General features: G+C 37.3%; 1 protein-coding gene across 1 annotated transcript in view; it reads left to right on the plus strand.

Annotated features, from left to right (window-relative positions):
* Positions 1–18848, plus strand: part of LOC311617506 (EGF-like and EMI domain-containing protein 1) — a gene marked incomplete at its 3' end in the record, with an annotated part of 495068 nt that overhangs the window by 466861 nt on the left and 9359 nt on the right. The window contains exons 7-13 of the mRNA XM_084873845.1: positions 549–668; positions 2712–2834; positions 6299–6436; positions 10409–10531; positions 12969–13163; positions 14930–15061; positions 18383–18511. Of these exons, the coding sequence (XP_084729971.1) occupies positions 549–668; positions 2712–2834; positions 6299–6436; positions 10409–10531; positions 12969–13163; positions 14930–15061; positions 18383–18511 (960 nt within the window). The remainder of the gene's footprint in view (positions 1–548; positions 669–2711; positions 2835–6298; positions 6437–10408; positions 10532–12968; positions 13164–14929; positions 15062–18382; positions 18512–18848) is intronic.

The following is an 18848-nucleotide window of genomic DNA, read 5'->3' on the forward strand; positions in this document are numbered from 1 at the left end:
AGTCAAGGGCATGTACATTGGTTGCGGGCACATCCCCAGTAGTGGGTGTGCAGGAGGCAGCTGGTTGATGTTTCTCTCTCATCAACATTTCTAACTCTCTAGCCCTCTCCCTTCCTCTTCTGTGGAAAATCAATAATATATATATATATATATTAAAGGTTTGTTTAAGAAGGATTCTGCTGCTCAAAGTTGTAGAAATGATGTGGAGAGAAGGTAGGGGAAGAGCAAAGGTATCTGGAGGATTTCTGCTGATTGTATTTAACTTTGGGCAGCAGGCATACTTTCAGAAAGAGTGAAATTAAGCGCTTCTTCTTTGGCCTTGATCCATGTTTCGATTTGTTCAGACTTTGGAGTTCAGATCACACAGTGGGAAACGTTTTGATGAGTTAGTTGCATCTGAAGTGGGAAAGAATTTTCAAGTGTCCTCACCATCTTTATGTGAGAAACCCAATGGCCCCAGGTCCCTCTTTGCCTTTCTCCACCCTTGCACCCTATATAACTTTCTCAAGTTAATTAATTGCAAACTATCACCGCTTAATTGCTTTTAGAGATGGACCCCTGCACAGGTGCGAATGGATGTGCCCACATCTGTCAGAGTGAGAATGGAGTGGCCAGGTGTGCCTGTCACCCAGGCTACCAGCTGTCTGAAGACAAAAAGGCCTGCAGAGGTAGGAAAATGAATCTGATAGCTTAATTATGTAATTGTTTGAAATTTTGTGGTAATGCAGTTTGAATAGTTAGAGCAGCTAGGAGAAAGGTATTTTCATTTATGCTTAAAAGGGAACCTTTATACTCTTATTTGATCATTCTGAAAAGTATTTTATGATACTATAAAAACTCAGAGACATTTTTAATTGCAAAGAAAAGGTCTGGGGTAGCTTTAGAATTAATGTGTTTTGGTTTCTGTTTCTCATTCTGAAGTGAGTTCAAGAATTAATATCTCAAAACCTTCCATAAGCACACCGGGAAGTTTTTCATTTTATTTTAGGCTACAGAAGGTATGGATAACCTTTGAAAACCAAGTATGTCCAAAAGAGAGTTCTTAGAAGTAGGGATAATTAAAACAAAAAAGGAAAAAAGGGAAGGAAGAAAAGGAAGGAAGGAAGGAAAGAAGGAAGGAAGGAAGGAAGGAAGGAAGGAAGGAAGGAAGGAAGGAAGGAAGGAAGGAAGGAAGGAAGGAAGGAAGACTATAAATCCAAGGTTACATATTTCTGTTTCCTAGAAATAATAAAACAGCCATAATTCAATAAAAAGATGAAGTGATAAATATTTGATGACCAGAACTTATAGATGACGTTATTCCTATGGGAGAGCTTTTGTTTTAATAACTTCTGAGAAATCGCAGAATCCTTCATTTTATCATAACATTTTCATGACATAAGAAATGGTATATTTGGATTAATTATAAAAATATCAAAACGTTTCCTGACTTATGGGACTGATAAATACTTTGATAAAATGAAAAAGTATTAAAGTGTGGTGGTAGGTGTGTGTGTGTGTGTTTTTTTTCTTTAAGCCAAAACTAAGAGAATTTTCTGTGGACTGTGTAAACACACTTTTCCGACAGAAAATGTTTCTACTTTGGTCCTCTGCTTACATAGCACCTGCTTCACTTAGCACCTGGTACAAAATAGGATCTGTTAAATATTTATGGGAAACTGACAAATATATACATATATAGATATGTGCATATATCTATATCTATATATATATATATATATATATAATCTCTTTGGAAGTTTTTATTTAAAACCATTCTTCTTAGAAAGTCTATCCCCATAATTACTGCGTACTTAGGGTTTTAATGGGCATTTCTCTTAAGCGCCCTGATCCAGATGACATGGAGGACCTTCTAGTGGGGAAAAATGATGGGGAGGTCTATTCATCTAAAGGGAAGGAGCAAGGACTACCTGGGCCACAAAATTAAGTAACACTGATACACTTGGCTTTTGGTGTCAGGAGAGAGGGCACCACTATTTATTTATTTTATTTTATTTTATTTTTTATATTTCATTGATTTTTTACAGAGAGAAAGGTAGAGAGATAGAGAGCTAGAAACATCGATGAGAGAGAAACATCGACCAGCTGCCTCTTGCATACCCCCTATTGGGGAATGTACCCACAACCAAGGTACATGCCCTTGACCAGAATCGAACCTGTGACCTTTCAGTCCACAGACCGACGCTCTATCACTGAGCCAAACCGGCTTCGGCGGCACCACTGTTTAAATAGCAAGGCCTAGGGACAGTCATGAGTATAACCTAGATTGTAGATTGCTACATATGAAGGCCTAAAACCTGCCTTATCTATGGCCACATGTATTGACTACCTTAAATCAGGGAAATACCATATTTGGTTATGAATATGGTATATATTCCAAAGACAAATTGTAATGACTGCTACCTATATTATTAGGGGATAGATAATGTCTATATATTTTTTACTTGTGTTCTTTTCTCTTTTATCAATTAATAAATACTAGTGGGTTATAATAGAAGTAAGTGTTTGAGAGCATAAGCCTACACTAGAATTAATGTTATTAGCAGTTAGTTTATTTGTAAATATGGAGCCGTTGATATATTTCACTGTTACACTGGACATGGGGGCAGAAGGGGAAGGAATGATTTAGTTCATTTTTGTAGTTTACACATAAATCAGTATCCAACCTCCAAAGACAGCCACTGTGTGTGTGTGTCTCTCTCTCTCTGCAGACATAAATGAGTGTGCAGAAGGGCTTGCTCACTGTGGCCATCGCTGTGTGAACTCAGTGGGATCTTTCACTTGTGCCTGTCACCCTGGCTCTGAGCTGGGAGCTGATGGAAAACGGTGTTACAGTAAGTGGCAGCAATCACAGCCCTGGGAATGTGTGACATTTGACAAGTATTAAACAAGAGTAATGAAAGAACAACACTGAATATCTTGCCAATGCAAAGCTCCTGAGAATGTTTGCCACTGGGATGCAGTAGGGATGAGAGCTTAAAAGTTCAAACCCTTTATTTATTTTAAAGAAACAGGCCTGGAATCAATAGAAAATATGTGGAATCTAAAAAACAAAATAAATGGATGAAGAAAATAGATCCAAAGACATAGCAATATGGAACAGACTGTTGAATGGCAAAGGGAAGGCATGGGGTGGGTGGGAAGTGGCCAATCTATGAACTGATATACACACGAGAGGCCCAGTTCATGAAAATTCATGCACTTGGTGGGGGGTGTCCCTCAACCCGGCCTATACCCTCTCTCAGTCCGGGACCCCTCAGAGGATGTTCGCCTGCTGGCTTAGGCCCCCTCACAGGGGGATTGGGCCTAAGCTGGCAGTCAGAAATCTCTCTGGCAGCCTGGGAGCCTTTGGGGGATGTCCAATTGATGGCTTAGCCACAGATAGACATCTTTAGCACTGCCAAGAGGTGGGAGAGGCTCCCACCATTGTCACTGCGCTTGCAGGCATCAGTCCAGCTTGTGGCTGAACAGAGCTCACTCTGTGCTAGTGCACTGACCATCGGGGAGCAGCTCCTGCGTTAAGTGTCTTCCCCCTGGTGGTCAGTATGTATCATAACAACCAGTCGTTCTGCCATTAGGGTCAATTTGCATATTACCCTTTTATTATATAGGATATGTATAACCCTTGGATACAGTCAATAGTGTGGTGAAGGCCTGAGGCAGGGGCAGGTGTGGGCTAAAAGGGGTCAATGTGGGGGAAAAAGGAGGTATCTATAATACTTTCAATAATAAAGATAAATTTTTAAAAAGAAAAGAAAATGGTCAACATACTACACCCAGTGTAGCCAGCAAGGTCTAAGTCTCAAGTCCTCTGACATGGAGCTCCCTTAGACCCATGGCTCTCCCTATGAAGAGTCTGCCTTCTTTCATCCCTTCTGCCATGCAGTATTTATCGGACTCTAGTAATACCAATGTAAAGGTCAAGGAAAAGGAACTAGTATGAGGGAAGGAACCAGCAGTACAAGGAGCAGCCCTAGTTTGTAGCAAAATATCAGACACATGGGATGCTGTAGTGCCTTGCCTTCTTATTCCCCATTTTTTATTCTTTCTCTCATATCTCTTTAAGCATCTCCTTCCACTTTTGCATCCTCTTTCACTGACTCATCCCTTGCTCCTATGATCCATGTCATCTAACCTTTACTTCTTTCTCACCTAGGCTCAGTCATATAATGTAATGAATCCCTTACTACAAATACATTAAAATGTTAATGAGGTGAATTATTAGCTGCTCTTAATAGCTCTTGCAGCTATTTCCTTCTCACATGTCTTCCCCACTGGTCTGCTGATTAATCTATAGAGGAACACACTTTCTACTTAACTACCTTTAAAACCATCTGATACAGATTTCTTCATATTTCATCTTTTCTGTCTCAATATTTCCCACCCTCACCCACTCTTTTCTTCCCCCCTTCTTCTTAAAATTACAGAATAATATGCTTTTTTGTTTCTTTGTATGCTTTCCTTATCTCTGCCTCTCATATGATCATGGTATATCAACAATTTCTTATTCTTCCTCATCTTCAGCCTCTACCTTTTCCTCAGCGACTTCTTCCCTTCCTTCTCCACTTCACACCTATACCTTAGCAAAAGAGTTTTGCTAGGTTTAAAACACACCATGTTAATTGGCTTTATTTGAAATTCATAAATCTTAAATGAGTCAGGAACATGGCTGGACAAAACTATGCTATGGAACATGTCCACTCTCCTCACCATCAAAACCAATGTTGAATATTTTTTTTCTCTCCTAAATCTTTATATCACCCCTCCTTTTGCCTTTATTCTTACCTTGTCTCTGGCCAACCTCCTGCCCTCTTCTCCTCCTGACAGGACTGGCACCAATCTGGCTATTGGGGCCGAGCCAGATGGACCCCACCTGTGCACAAATTTGTGTACTGGGCCTCTAGTCTGAAATAAAATCTCTCATAATATGACTTGTGCATTCTCAGTTATCATGAAAGAGGGGCCAGTATTAATAAATTATGAGTTAAAGGCTTTCTATAGAATTTACTTGGGAAAGCAAATTTACTCTACAGTTGAATACATTTGGTTGAAGTGTGGTTTTACATTTATTGTTCTTAAGTGAATATTTAGCTAGCCAAATTCTTTGTGCAGCTCTCACCAAACCTCAATATTTACTAACTTACATATAGAACTTTCTTGATAAAGACTAGTATTTTGAGTTTTTTCAAAATCTGTAGGTGGAGTAAATGTTTTGAGAGCATGCTAATCTTTAACAATGAATTATGTGTCCTTTATATAACAAGTACCATATTTTCTGGCGTATAAGACGACACTGTGTTCTAGTAAAAAGCCTGCTCAGATTGGCCAGAGTCAGAGAGGCGGTCTATTAAAAAAAGAACTGGTGTTGCCTTGGAAGTGGGGGGGTAGTCTTATACAGCGAATATAAGCCTAAACCTATGTTTTAACTGTAAAATTAGGGGGTCATCTTATACGCTGGAAAATACGATAATAAGAATTTATGCCTAAATAATACAAATGAACAACAATAGAGAACAATGATAAACATAGCAGAGTACCTACATCCCATACTTTTAACAGTGATTCAAAGCATTTTTAAATTTCTCATTTCCTCACTTAGAAAATGATTGATTATAATGCCTGTGTGCTCAGTACAATAGCATCCATATGATGAAGTTGATGTCACCCAAAATGATCCCAAATTAACATGTACTGGGATCAGCAAATTGGTTTTCAGAGTAATAGTATGTTTGTATAATAAGTGACTTCAATATACCTCAATGCTAATTAGCACATTAACGCATTATTATTTAAATATGATCAGCTAATTCATTGGTTTTGTGTTCATACTTCTGTTTCAAGGCTATTTTTAACAGTATTTTCAAGTACTCATAGCCTCTAGAAAGGACAGATAATAACATACTATTAGCTTGAGAACAGAAGAAATGTCAGCTGGCAGACAACCTCTGTGCTTTCTGATTACTAATTCAATACATTTTTTTTTTTATGTTCTGAAAGTACTGAGAATCCCCAAAGGTAAATGCCATTTAAGATAAGTGTTTAATAGCCAGTGGTGAACTATTTCCCTTTCTACACCACTTTGTTAATTTGATATTACTTATAGATTTATTAGTGTCTTAATATTGTATAGATATTTGCAATCCTGAATAGCCCCTCAGACTTTTATTTTTATATGTGTAGAGGATCAATACATTTCCAATAAAGTGCATTGTCCTCCCAACAGACTATTCCTCTTGTTGACATATATTCAGGTTTCTCTGCTGTTATGCTAATAACCCTCTTCTGCTTGTTTGGAAAGGGATTGAATTGGAAATTGTCAATAGCTGTGAAAAGAACAATGGTGGTTGTTCACATCACTGTGAACATGAACTTGGAGGGCCCCATTGTTCCTGTAACCATGGACACCAGCTTGATTCAGATGAGAAAACATGCATAGGTAATGTATGGTAAATGTCATCTTCCCTTAGACCTGTCCTGGATTCATTTAGTCCTTTCCTCTCTAATACTTACTGCTGTAATCTGAGCTACATCTCTCAAACTGCATGGAGAAATAAATCAAACAGTCTCTGGCTACTAGATAAATGTAAAAGAAATATTACTTGGCAGGAGACATCATTATCTTTGGATATTTACTCTAAAGTGAAAGGAACTTTAAAACATTTAACAAAACATATGGACTTAGTTTTACTTCAGAAAAATACTCCAAGACCTATCTAACCACTGAATGAAATTCTTGCTATCACATAACCTACTTCTTTCTACCCCATGCAGAAGCTCTATCATATGTATTTCCTTTTATTTTTAAAAAATATATTTTTATTGATTTCAGAGATGGGGAGAAGAGAGATAGAAACATCAATGATGAGAGAGGATCTTTGATTGGCTGCCTCCTGCAAGTCCCACATTGGGGATTGAGCCCACAATCTGGACATGTGTCCTGGTCAGGAATTAGAATTGAACCATGACCTCCTGGTTCATAGGTGGATGCTTAACTCCTGAGTGACGCCAGCCAGACTGCATTTCCTTTCAACTTGGTGATGGCTTGGATGTATGTTCAACTGTGGTATGATAGGCACCTGCGTTCCAAAAGAAAAATTTTAAATTCTTTGAAAATCCCAGCTCAGATGCATTTTTAATAAATAACTTTTATGACTAGAACTCATATCATTAGAGACGATGAGAAAAATAAATTTTATTTCAACCTTGCTTCATAATGAATGTGGGATCTAGAGCTTCTGAGAAAAAGGAATATCTACTAAAAAACAGGGAGAGTGAGCATCAAACTGTATCATTAATATGCTCTGTATCTGAGAGCACCTACAAGCCCCTCTAAAGCAATTTGCCATTATTCTGGAATTAAGTATCATATTTGCTTGATTTTGGGGTGTTGCTTTATATAACCTTTCTTAAAAATTATGAGTACTAAAACAACATTTTATACTATTCAGTATGGTTAGAGACAAACTAGAGTATCATAAAAGAGTTGAATTTCAAAGGTGTAAGTATTTGGGATTTCTTTTCTTATGTGACAGTATGCATTTCAAGGGATTTTGAAGTTTTCTGGTTTCATAAATTATTTAACCAAAACAATGTCATCACTTGTATATCTTGATCCAACATTGCCTCCTGCATTCTTTTTTTGAGGCTACAGTTGCTATCTTAATGAAACCCATTGCTTTCATTTCTTTTTCTTATGTACTGAAAAACTTGATTACTATATTTTTCTACCTTGCTAATACCTATATCTCTGGAAAAAATAAGGGGTTCCTTTTTTTCTTCCTCCTTCCCTTCCTTGCTCTCTACTTGTCTTTTCACTAAACCTTTTATTTGTGACTTACAATTTCATGTCTTTCCTTATTCTTTGAAAAGCACAATTCAGTAAAATTCTTATTTATAACTAGAAAAAAAGTAGCATCTGCCAGGGTCAAAATATAGAAAATTGCATATTTATGAGATTTCAGCATGACATTATATTGTTTATGGCTTAAGTTTATGTCATTTCCCAAAAATAAGTAATGCTCATTCCTAAAGACCAAATATTCATTATAGTAAGGCATTGAATTGTTTAGAGGGCACATACAAGTTTTGCTTATTTACCTGAGAACAGATTAAGGCCATGGATGATTTATAAAAATATTCATATCTCGAGGAATTTTTTTAAAAAATTCTTTTTAGCTTATTTTAAGATCAACATTTTTTATATTTGAGAATGTACAAATAAATGAGAAAATAAGTTGTCCAGTCTGCAAATTGTCAACCTGTCTTTCCCAACTCCAAAAATGTATTAGGGCTAAAACCTAGAGATGTGTTAACACAATTTGAAAGACAGCTATAGAAAATCCAAGTGTCTGATCAGCAGTAATATCTCTGCATTTAGCAATCATTAGATATTAGTAACAATTGTTTTTTTTTCTAACCCTTTGAGTTTGTTCAACAGCTATATATGGGGGTCACATACAAAAGGTCATTTTTTCCAAGCTTTAATTTTCCCTCTTTTCTAAAGTTGAAACTGAAATTTTTTATTGCTTTGCCTGGCTTCAACTGAAGCTCTATTTTTGATGAGAGCTAAATTTTTATGAATAAGTGCATTTCTTTGCAATTGGCAATACTGACCAATGTAAGAAAAACATGATTATCAGAGAGGAGGGTAATAAAAAGGGGAAAATTAGCAAGCAAAGATCTTACCAAGTAAGATCTGAAAATAAGTCAAGGAATTTAGGAAACAGGTGATGTAAGTGTTGAAGGGACACAGCATTTTAAGAAAGGCTTGTGATGTAAGAAGAGCAGGGTTTCAGCTGAGTTTCAGACTAGGATGGTTTATATGAGACAAGCTAGAAATCACCCCAGAGGAATGATGATGGAAGAAGAATCTAAATGGATTATAAAATGATAGAATGTGGAGCTCATTTTCCAATTGTGATACAGTTGTGCTCCTAGTACCTGAGAACAAGGAACCCTGAGAAATATGTGTTTGGAGGCTCTGTTAGTATTGTATTTGAGAAGACTTTAAAATATTAAAAAAAAAAAACACATTAAGGATAATGTTTTAAATTAAATAAAACTGAATTATTAAAAGCAATTTTACCCTCTGTATTCCTGCTATTTAATCCAAAGAACAAAGGATGGTTTAATGAAAGAGGGGAAAAAAATACCACGTAGAATTTTGTGAGTTGCACTGCTTCTGACATTTTGCAGGAGATAGAATGTTTTGTGTCCAAATGACCTTCCTTTGGAAGTTTTATGGTGATCCCTCACCTTAGATAATTGACTGCATTTTCTTTCCTCCCTTTCCTCTTGTCTACATTTCCTTACACTGGTACCCTTTCCAAGGTTAATTGAGATATTGACCTTTTATATCTGTGGCTGCTCATGTAGCTAGGGAGCAATGAGACTGTAAACTCAGCACTGACAGGCCACCCAACATACCAGCTCAACAAACACAAGGTTGAATTGACCCAAAAGCCTATAGCCAAAAGCCCAGACCACCCAATTCCCAGGCATCTCTCCCAAGGTAAACAGTGGGTGAAGAGTCTGTTGCTACTCCTTGGACAATTATGTGAGGAATGGTTACCTCAAAACTCAAGCCAAATGGATTATTCTTTGGCTAAAGGGTTTCAATTTGATTTAATTGTGGTATGTTTTTCTTTTCCCCAGAGCAGTGATGTATGTGCACACGATATTCAGGATTATAGAATTCTGGGATAACAATGCTGAAGAACACTTAAAGAGCATCACTTAGAAAGCTGTTTATCTGGTAGGACATGCCAGGGTAATGTCACCAACAGTAAAATGAAAAGCCCTGACCCCGCTCATCCGAACCAAAGCATCATGGCAAAGTTCAAGCAAATCCTCTGAAATATTCTATCATTCAAAACACGATATTTAAAAAGATTGTCTGCCCTCTCTCCAAATTGCAGCTGCCACTTCTCTTCCCAGTTTTGTGAATTCCATTTGCTTGCAAGGTTCTGTCATCTGAAGCTCTAGAACAAGTGCAAGACTGCCTCCTCGTTGCTCAAATGTTCACTGAGTGGAATTCTTGACTCTTCTTCTCAAGCTGTTTTGATGCTGTTGTTGTTCTTCAAGTTCTCTGTTTATTCAGTCAAATTGCTGTTCACACTGGAAAAATAGCAGAAATCTCTTTTCCTGAGCTTATAAATGCATTTGGAGATTATTTACATACTTTTAAAAATAACTGACAGGCATAGGAAAAACATGCAAGAAACATGAATGCGAATGTGAGCCTCATTCTTTTCGTGTTAGAGTTGCTTTGATGTCTGTACAATGTAGCCTGAGAAATAGAAATTGAGTAGTCAAACAATCTTAATTTATAAGTGAGGCTTGAATTTAATTCTATAGGCCAGTGCAATTCCTGTATTTGAAACAACAGAAATGTCCTATTCCCCTTCAGACCTCGATGAATGTGAGAATGGAGAAGCCTGCTGTGCCCAGCTCTGCATCAACTATTTGGGAGGCTATGAATGCAGCTGTGAGGAAGGCTTTCAGATCAGTTCAGATGGTTGTGGGTGTGATGGTAAGTTCCTGAGATCTAACATGAAATCACTGGTGCGATGAGGCAGTCAGTGAAGGAGGAACCTGTAAGGAGGGGGGTTAAGGGGGGAAAGGGAAGACCTTGCCTATAGAGACTTTGATGTCTCCCTGGCTCTACCATTTACTATCCTATGAGCTTGGGCAATGAACTGCTCTGAGCTGCAGATCCGCACCAATAAAGTGTAGACAATAATTGCATTAGCTTGTACATTAAAGAAAATAATAAATGGGAAGTGCCTAATACAGTGATTGAGAGAGAGAAGTCACTCATCTAAAGGCAACTATTTTATAATAATGTATTGGTCCATAATTCCTTTACCTAACCTAATCTACCTAATCTATATAGGCAAGTGAAAGGTTCTGGCAAGTCATAGCACACTGCCATATGAATCACTCATGACAATCTTGCCCAGAATTAGAAAGTTGGTGTTGAAAATCATTTTAATTAGAGAATAGTAACGAGGATTGCCAATTCATTGCCGTGGTCCAAATCTGTATCAGAATCTTTTATATATGACATTAATTTAACTAATGCAAGTTTTAAGATGCAATTTTACAATTTTCTAAGTTTCTTGTTAAAATTGGTTCACTTACCTTTCAAATAATTTCTAGATTATGTAGTTATTTTCACAGGAGAGTATGAATTTAGTGAGTAGAGTCAATTCACTTTTTTTACACCATTACATTTAGAACAGCTCATTTGAGCCATTGCTACCATTTATTTTTTTAAGTTTATTTTTAAAACATGGAATCTTTACATTTTCATTTTATGATCATTACCATTATTTCGAACCACATTTTTCTTTAAGTCAAAGCAAACATAAGATGATCTTTTTTAATAAGTCAACGTATATAAGAATATTATGCCTCAGAAAAAAATAGTGTTTCTTTGCTTAAACAAATTCCTGAACTATGTTGAGAATGATAGGTGTGTTTTGTTTTTTTTCATATAGATGCCAAGCTCTTCAGTCTTGCAAATGTAGGTAACAGCAAAGAAAACACAGATATGATATCTATATCTGAAAACACAGTACAATATATTACCATTTACCACATTTAATCCAATTAACAGGAGCCAAGAAATTTGAATTTCATCAACCATCTGCTCTTAAGCAAAGTCAGCCAAAAGATGATTGTATGGTGTGAATATACATACTTGGGTACATGCATCCAAATTGAAAAGGTATCATAATCTGAGGCAAAGCCTAGAAACCCAGCTTCATCAGTAAACTTTTACTATTGTGAACACATTGACCAAAGTCTAGGCTCAGATATGGACAGTCACATGAAATTAAAGCTTAGCATTCTTCCATCTCTAAAATTCTCCATAATCCTTATACAGAATTATGCATGGAAGAAATGCTTCATTGCAGATACTGGATATTTCAAGAAAGAATGAAAATTATACAAAATGGTGTACAGCCTGAGACCATTGAATTTATTTTGTTTTAAATTCCTCATCAATGCTGAAACCGGTTTGGCTCAGTGGATAGAGCATCGGCCTGCGGACTGAAGGGTCCCGGGTTCGATTCCTGTCAGGGGCATGTGCCTTGGTTGCGGGCACATCCCCAGTGGAGGGTGTGCAGGAGGCAGCTGGTCAATGTTTCTCTCTCATCGACGTTTCTAACTCTCTATCCCTCTCAATTCCTCTCTGTGTAAAATCAATAAAATTTATTTTAATTAAAAAAAAATTCCTCATCAAAACCTCACACCAAGGTCTCAAAAAGACCTTGTCTCTGTAGATGAACTACAGTAAACTTGAGTGAAAGAAAAAAAAAATGGGCTATACTCAAGAAAGTGTCCAAGGCTAAGTTTTCTAAAAGAGAGTACATTGTCAGGAATTAATCAAGGTGATAACAGGAATACAAATATGCCCAGGACATCACCATGTCTATTTTATCTCTCAGTGACTAAAAGCAGACATTGTTTAAATGTTTCTAGATGTGGACGAGTGTCTGGATACCAGCATAGTCTGTGATCAAATATGTATTAACTCTGTGGGAACATACCACTGTGCATGTGAGGAAGGCTACAGAATTGGAAGTGATGGAAAAACTTGCATCTGTAAGTCACTGTGAAGAATCTCATGTGTCTCTTCTAATCTACTTCCACCCCCATTTTCTTCTTCAGGAACAATGGAGGCCACAAATTCTTCCTTCACTCAACCTGTCCTCCCCTTTCCTCACAGACTGAGATCTTTTCCTTTTGTTCTCTCTGCTGCAGTGTCAGCTTTGTGATAGCTGCTTCCCACCCTCATTTACAAGAGACTTTTTGAAATGGCCTCAAAGAGTTCTCCCTTTCAGTGGCCCCCTGCCTTGGCTGTCTAGTTCAAACTCTCTTGTTTCTCTCATCCGCCCTTGCTCGTTTTTTCCTTCTTTTAACCAGCATGTTGAATCCAGCCATTTTCTGTGTGGTCTTAGCTTTAGATGATGATGAGCTAGAGGAAGGAGAAGAGGAATTAGAAGTCGTGAGGTTCGCAGGCCTTCTGTTCAAGAGCCCGCCTAGACTGCTTCATTATATTGCTCCCTCTCTGCCTCCCACCTACCAAGATGAAGAAGGTGAGGACAAAGTGGGAAAAGATATTCGAGGAGAACTAGCTCTATTGCCCAAAGTTGGTGAGTAAAAAGAATTTATCTCATTGCAGTCACCTCTTTACTTTATTATTAGAGAATTCATGTAAATTATTTTATAAACAATTTCATTATCCATACGTAAGGCCACCACATATTTTAACATTTTAACGGGGTGTTAGCAAAAAAAGGGGAGCCAAAATCGCCTCTGAGCTTCCTAGCAAACCTTTCCTTTCACAATAGGGTTGCTATGTTGGTATGTGTAGTGGTGTGGGTGCATGGTGTTGGGAGATGTTCAAGTTCATTACAGTGAAATGGAGCTGAAAAGTATCTTTAAATTAACATAATGGGGAGGACTGGGACCTTTTAGCTCTGACTATTAAGATTCCATTAGAAGTCGCTTTTATATAGTTAAAAACTTAGTTTAAATTGCCTTGAAATCTAGATCCTTCCCAGTTTTTAAAACAATGAGAGCTAACTGTTTAATATATTCAAGTGGACCAAGACAGTATCTTAAAATCGCGAACAGTTTTTCTTAGATGCATATATCCACACAACAGAACTCAAGCATCAAATCACTCCTGATCAAAATAAATTAGCATTTCCTCTTTCAAAAGTAACAGTTTGCAGCCAGTCTGCTGCTTCCTTTTCTTTTCTTTGTCAAACAGAGTTGCTCTTTTTGTTTTCCCTCTATTTGCAGTAGTTTAACAGAGCTTGATGATAGCTCCAGGATGCATTCAGTAAAATGGCAGAAGTATTTTCATGCTTTGGTGACTCACAATAATAATATTCGTAAATGCATCTGCTTAAAAATAGGAATGCTTTACTGTTTCTTCATTAATCTTCTGATACTTCAATGACTGAAAGACTGAGCAGAATGAGTTCAGGGCTACTAAGGCAACCAGAACTTGAATGGCCAAGATCTGGAGAGGAGAAAGATCCAGACAGGTGGAATGGACTAATTCTGCTGCTTTGCTTCTTGAGCCATTTGCTAATGTGTGGGCTCTGCAGGCAGAGAAGCCAGGGAATCGAAAAGGCAGCTGCTAAGAGGGCAAGAGGCTGAGCTCAGTTACCAGCAGTATCATAGCGATTGGGAAGTAGAATCAGCAGCCCAGGGTCTGCCAAAGGAGAGAGGGCTTGCTCAACATAACAGCCATTCAATTGGGAAGCCTGAGAGACCCCACTAGAAACAGCGGCAAAACTTGAAATGAAACAATCCTTAAAACAATGGAAATCAAATCTCTCCATCCTTATTCATATTAAGGTAATTTCCCTCAAAAAGAGAATGGAAAAACACTTCGTGGTACACTTATACACTAAAATATAATACAGACTTAAAAAAAAAAAAAAAAACACTAGTGTAAGTGCATTATGGGTGAGTCTCACAAACATTACATTGAATGAATGAAGAGTGACACCACCAGCACATACTTTACAATTCAGTTTATCTAAAGTCCAAGAAGAGAAAAAGCACCAAGTGGCAGGAATATTGATTATTTGGGTGTTCTGGAGTCAATGATAATTTCTCTTCATACTTTTTAAACATTCTTAAATATTCTAAATATTCTTTTGGGACTATATTTCAATAGTGTCACTGGAAAATACGAAATAATATCTACTTTAAAAGGTATTTCTTTACCGTTATCTTTTTCTGGTACTTTAAGAAATATCTTCAAGAATTGAAGGATGTGTGTGCGCGTGCGTGTGTGTGTGTGTGTGTGTGTGTGTGTGTGAAATTAAGTGTTTCATCTCCATTTTCAGTGACAGTGATTGAGACAGTTTGAAATAACTGAAAACATACCATATTCCAGTCTGTGTAGATCACACCTTTGGACATGATTGCAGTTTGAGCTGTGAGGACTGCATGAATGGAGGCCGGTGCCAGGAGGGAAAGCCTGGGTGCTCCTGTCCAGCTGGCTGGGGTGGCATTCTTTGTAATGAAAGTGAGTGATGCCCTGAAGGATTGGTAAGAGGGTGCTCTCTTCTCCTTTCCTGTTGCTAGACCACTGGTGATGAGTTATCCTAGACCTGTGTTCTCCCTAAAATGTTTTAGCAAGGTAAGCAGTTGATATGGGTGAGAAACCAATTTATTTGTTGTGCAAAGAGAATGCCTGTGGAGCACTGAGGTTTTAAAGTGAACATGTGGCCAAAACTGATTTGGCTCAGTGGATAGAGCATCAGCCTGCAGACTGAAAGGTCCCAGGTTCCATTCCAGTCAAGGGCATGTACCTTGGTTGCAGGCACATCCCCAGTAGGGGGTGTGTAAGAGATAGCTGATCAATGTTTCTAAATCTCTATCCCTCTCTCTTCCTCTCTGTAAAAATCAATAAAATTTAAAAAAAAAGATTTTAGAGAATATCTCAACAAATGCCTGAGCAGCCTGCTTAGAAATTTATTAACTATCTTTGTTTCTTCTTTCTCTTTTTAAATTTACCTTACAACATTTTTAAGAGAAAGGTTTTCTTAGGCTTTGTGATTAGCTTAGAAAACTGGTTGGCAAACTGCTGAGCTGCTGTTTGCTGACCACTGGGATAGGGGCTTAATCACAAGGAACATCAACTTAATTCCAACATAATTATTGGAATGGAGAGTCTAGGTCAGTGGTTGGTAAACTCATTTGTCAACAGAGCAGCAAACAGCAGCTCAAGAGCCGCAAGTGGCTCGCAAGCCACAGTTTGCCAACCACTGGGTTAGAAGATGATATGAGCAGGTTTTTTATGTGAATCCCCAGCATACAGGAAGAAAGAGCACAAATATTATTTCTATTAGGAGATAGATAGGATCTTGAGTCACAACCTATGAAGTGGCTTAACCAAGATTACGAGCTAGGGTCTTGAGGACCTTCCTTAAGCATCCCTCTGCTTATGTATCTCTTCTGATATATATTAAAGTTTATATCTTATTAAAGTTTATATATATATATATATATATATATATATAAACTTTAATAAGAGTGACTCATTTCCTGATACATAAAGCATATGTTTCTGATATACTCATTGAGACACTCTAAAATCAGGCCCTTCTCAATTTTTTTGCTTTTGATCCTAATCACAACCCTTTGACCAGCTTATAATTTCCAACAAACTAAACCACTCTGTACTTATTGCTTTACACTTTACACTTTTGTGCCTTTTGCTAAACCACCATTTTTCTCCATTCCCACTTATTGTATGAAGCCTTTTTTCAAAATATATTTTATTGATTTTTTTTACAGAGAGTAAGAGAGAGAGATAGAAACATCAATGAGAGATAAACAATGATCAGTTGCCTCTTGCACACCCTCCATTGGGGATGTACCCACAATGAAGGTACATGCTCTTGACTGAAATCAAACCTGGGACCTCTCAGTCCGCAGGTTGACGCATGGCAGCATGAGAAATAAAACTAAAAATCTATCTCAAATACATCAGAATATAGCATGTCTAATATAAAACTAATATAGAGATATTTAAAATGAACTTGCTGATAAAATGAAGATGCCCCCTTCTTTGACTTTAGAAAACTTTGAGGATCTTTTAAGTTTTCACATGGTTCTTCCTGTATAGAAGTCTGTCCCTGAAAGCAGAAGATTATATATTTTTTTCCATTTTTCTCTGCATTTCTTAAAAATTCTTTACAAAGATAAAAATGAAATATTCTAACTTGGAGGGGGGGAAATGTTCACACTGATTCTTTAACAAAAATGGGAACTGAGAACTTTTTTTAAAAATCCCAATAAACTGCAATAAATGGATGTGACCAATCATTCATCATCCATATTTTTAAAAGTCCCAGCTGTTCAAATGCTGCAAGGGAAATTTTCAGAAAGAGCATACTAAAGATATCTGGAGAGTTAGTTTTCCCATTGAGTAGATCTTCTAGTCTAATCCATTTATTGGTCTATGATGAAGATATCTGCTTTGAAGTGTTGGGAATTTTCCATGTCATTAGAAAGAAACAATTTAAACATTATCACATTAATTTTAATAGCACCTTTCAGGACTCCATTTCTTTTGAAGAGATTTCATATTGAATATTTTATTTGTTATTATGATACTCTATCCAATTGACTGGGAAGGTTATTTTCATATGACAAATGAATGGGTTATATATGGAGGGGAGGATTCATGACTCCTAAATCTTCCAGCTGTGGTCTGGAGTGTGTTTGTTTTAAAATTTGTTCCTCCAGGCCAATTGCTCTGTCTGATGCTAATTAATTACTTAGCATATCTGTACACTATGTGGTATCATATTTTACTGTGTGGAGTAGTGACAGATAATAACATGGTTTGCAGATGTTGAATTGATGACTTGCTGTAATCTAGATACTGTGCAAGTCATGTAAACTTCTTTAGCTTTCTTTTTCAGGTGGATTTTTCTGCTCATCCCATCTATTTTCACTGTAAGAATTCAGACTTACTACATGTAAATTAACAATGTACACCTAAACCAATGTTTGTTGACAGATTTTCTCTCTTACTCCTTTTGTTTTCTTCTTTCCTTTTCATAGTAACCTAGGGCTTGAAAGCAAAGAAAAAAAAAGTGCATAAGAAGCCAAGTTTCCATATAAGCATCTGGGATGGGTAGGTGTGGGTGGGTGAATAGAGGAGGTGATATAAATGTAGTTTTGTAATATGTAGCCTATTATGACAAAATGTCAATTAAAATGGTTACTGACATTTTCTAAACAGCTGTATTTATCCAAGTTAAAATTAAAATAAAGCTACAGACATTTTTCCAATTTATTATTTTTATTGGGCTACTGAACACTTTCCCCCAAAACAACAAAACTGTTGTTTGCTTGACTTCATCATTCTTTGACGAAGAATGCAAATTACCTTGGGACCCTCAAGACAGTCTTAGTTGCATTCATTCCCGGTGAAAAAGACATACCATTCTTTTTCTACATTTTTTCCCCCATTTTCTAAAATAAAAGGTGCAATGTGTTTCTCATTAAAGTTTTTGGAATTATACAGCAAGGGTATCTAAACTGAAAATGTGATGGTTAGAGTTTAAGGAACAAGGTACATTTTGTATGTACACTTTCTTAGCAGACCCTCAGTCGTCATTTTAAGTAGCTGCATCAGGAATCACCAGGAATCACTATGCCACTTAACCTGGAGGCACACCAGAGATACTTCTCAGGCCAGCAAATTACTGAGGTTTTGATTACTTGGTATCCAGTTCTAATAGGAAGACAAGATTGCTGTGTGTGTTTTTTCATTTGTATCACAATGAGTATGTTATACTGTGATTGCTCAACTTCTCCATTTCCTTCATAGCTTGTTCCCCCGAGACCAGTGGGGAAGAATGTGGAAGCGCATGTGATTGTCAGAATGGAGGCACCTGCGATCCTCTAACTGGGCAGTGCCAGTGCCCCCAAGGGGTGCATGGGAAAACCTGTGAACATGGTAGGACTGTCATGTGCTGGTCACATAAGATAACTCTAAAATCTTGAGACTTATTGATCTGCTCTTCATAATTAAAAGGAGGAAATCAGAGGGGGAAAGGAGAAGAAGGAAAGAGAAGAAATTATGAATGAAAACTTACAAAATGTCATGGAGGCTGTGTGTGGATTTCTCATGGAGACCAGGGAAAAGGCCACATTTTCTAAATAGGCTGATAAAGAAAAAAAAAATGCTTTTCCAGGCCCAAGAGCTGAAGACAGAGAGTCAGTGAAGCTATGTCTTTAGGGATTGCCAGAAATAATGAGGAGTTTATCAGGGTCCCACAAATCATGAAACTGGG

This window comes from Pipistrellus hanaki, assembly GCF_964339955.1.
Source record: "Pipistrellus hanaki genome assembly, chromosome: 2".
NCBI lineage: Eukaryota > Metazoa > Chordata > Mammalia > Chiroptera > Vespertilionidae > Pipistrellus > Pipistrellus hanaki.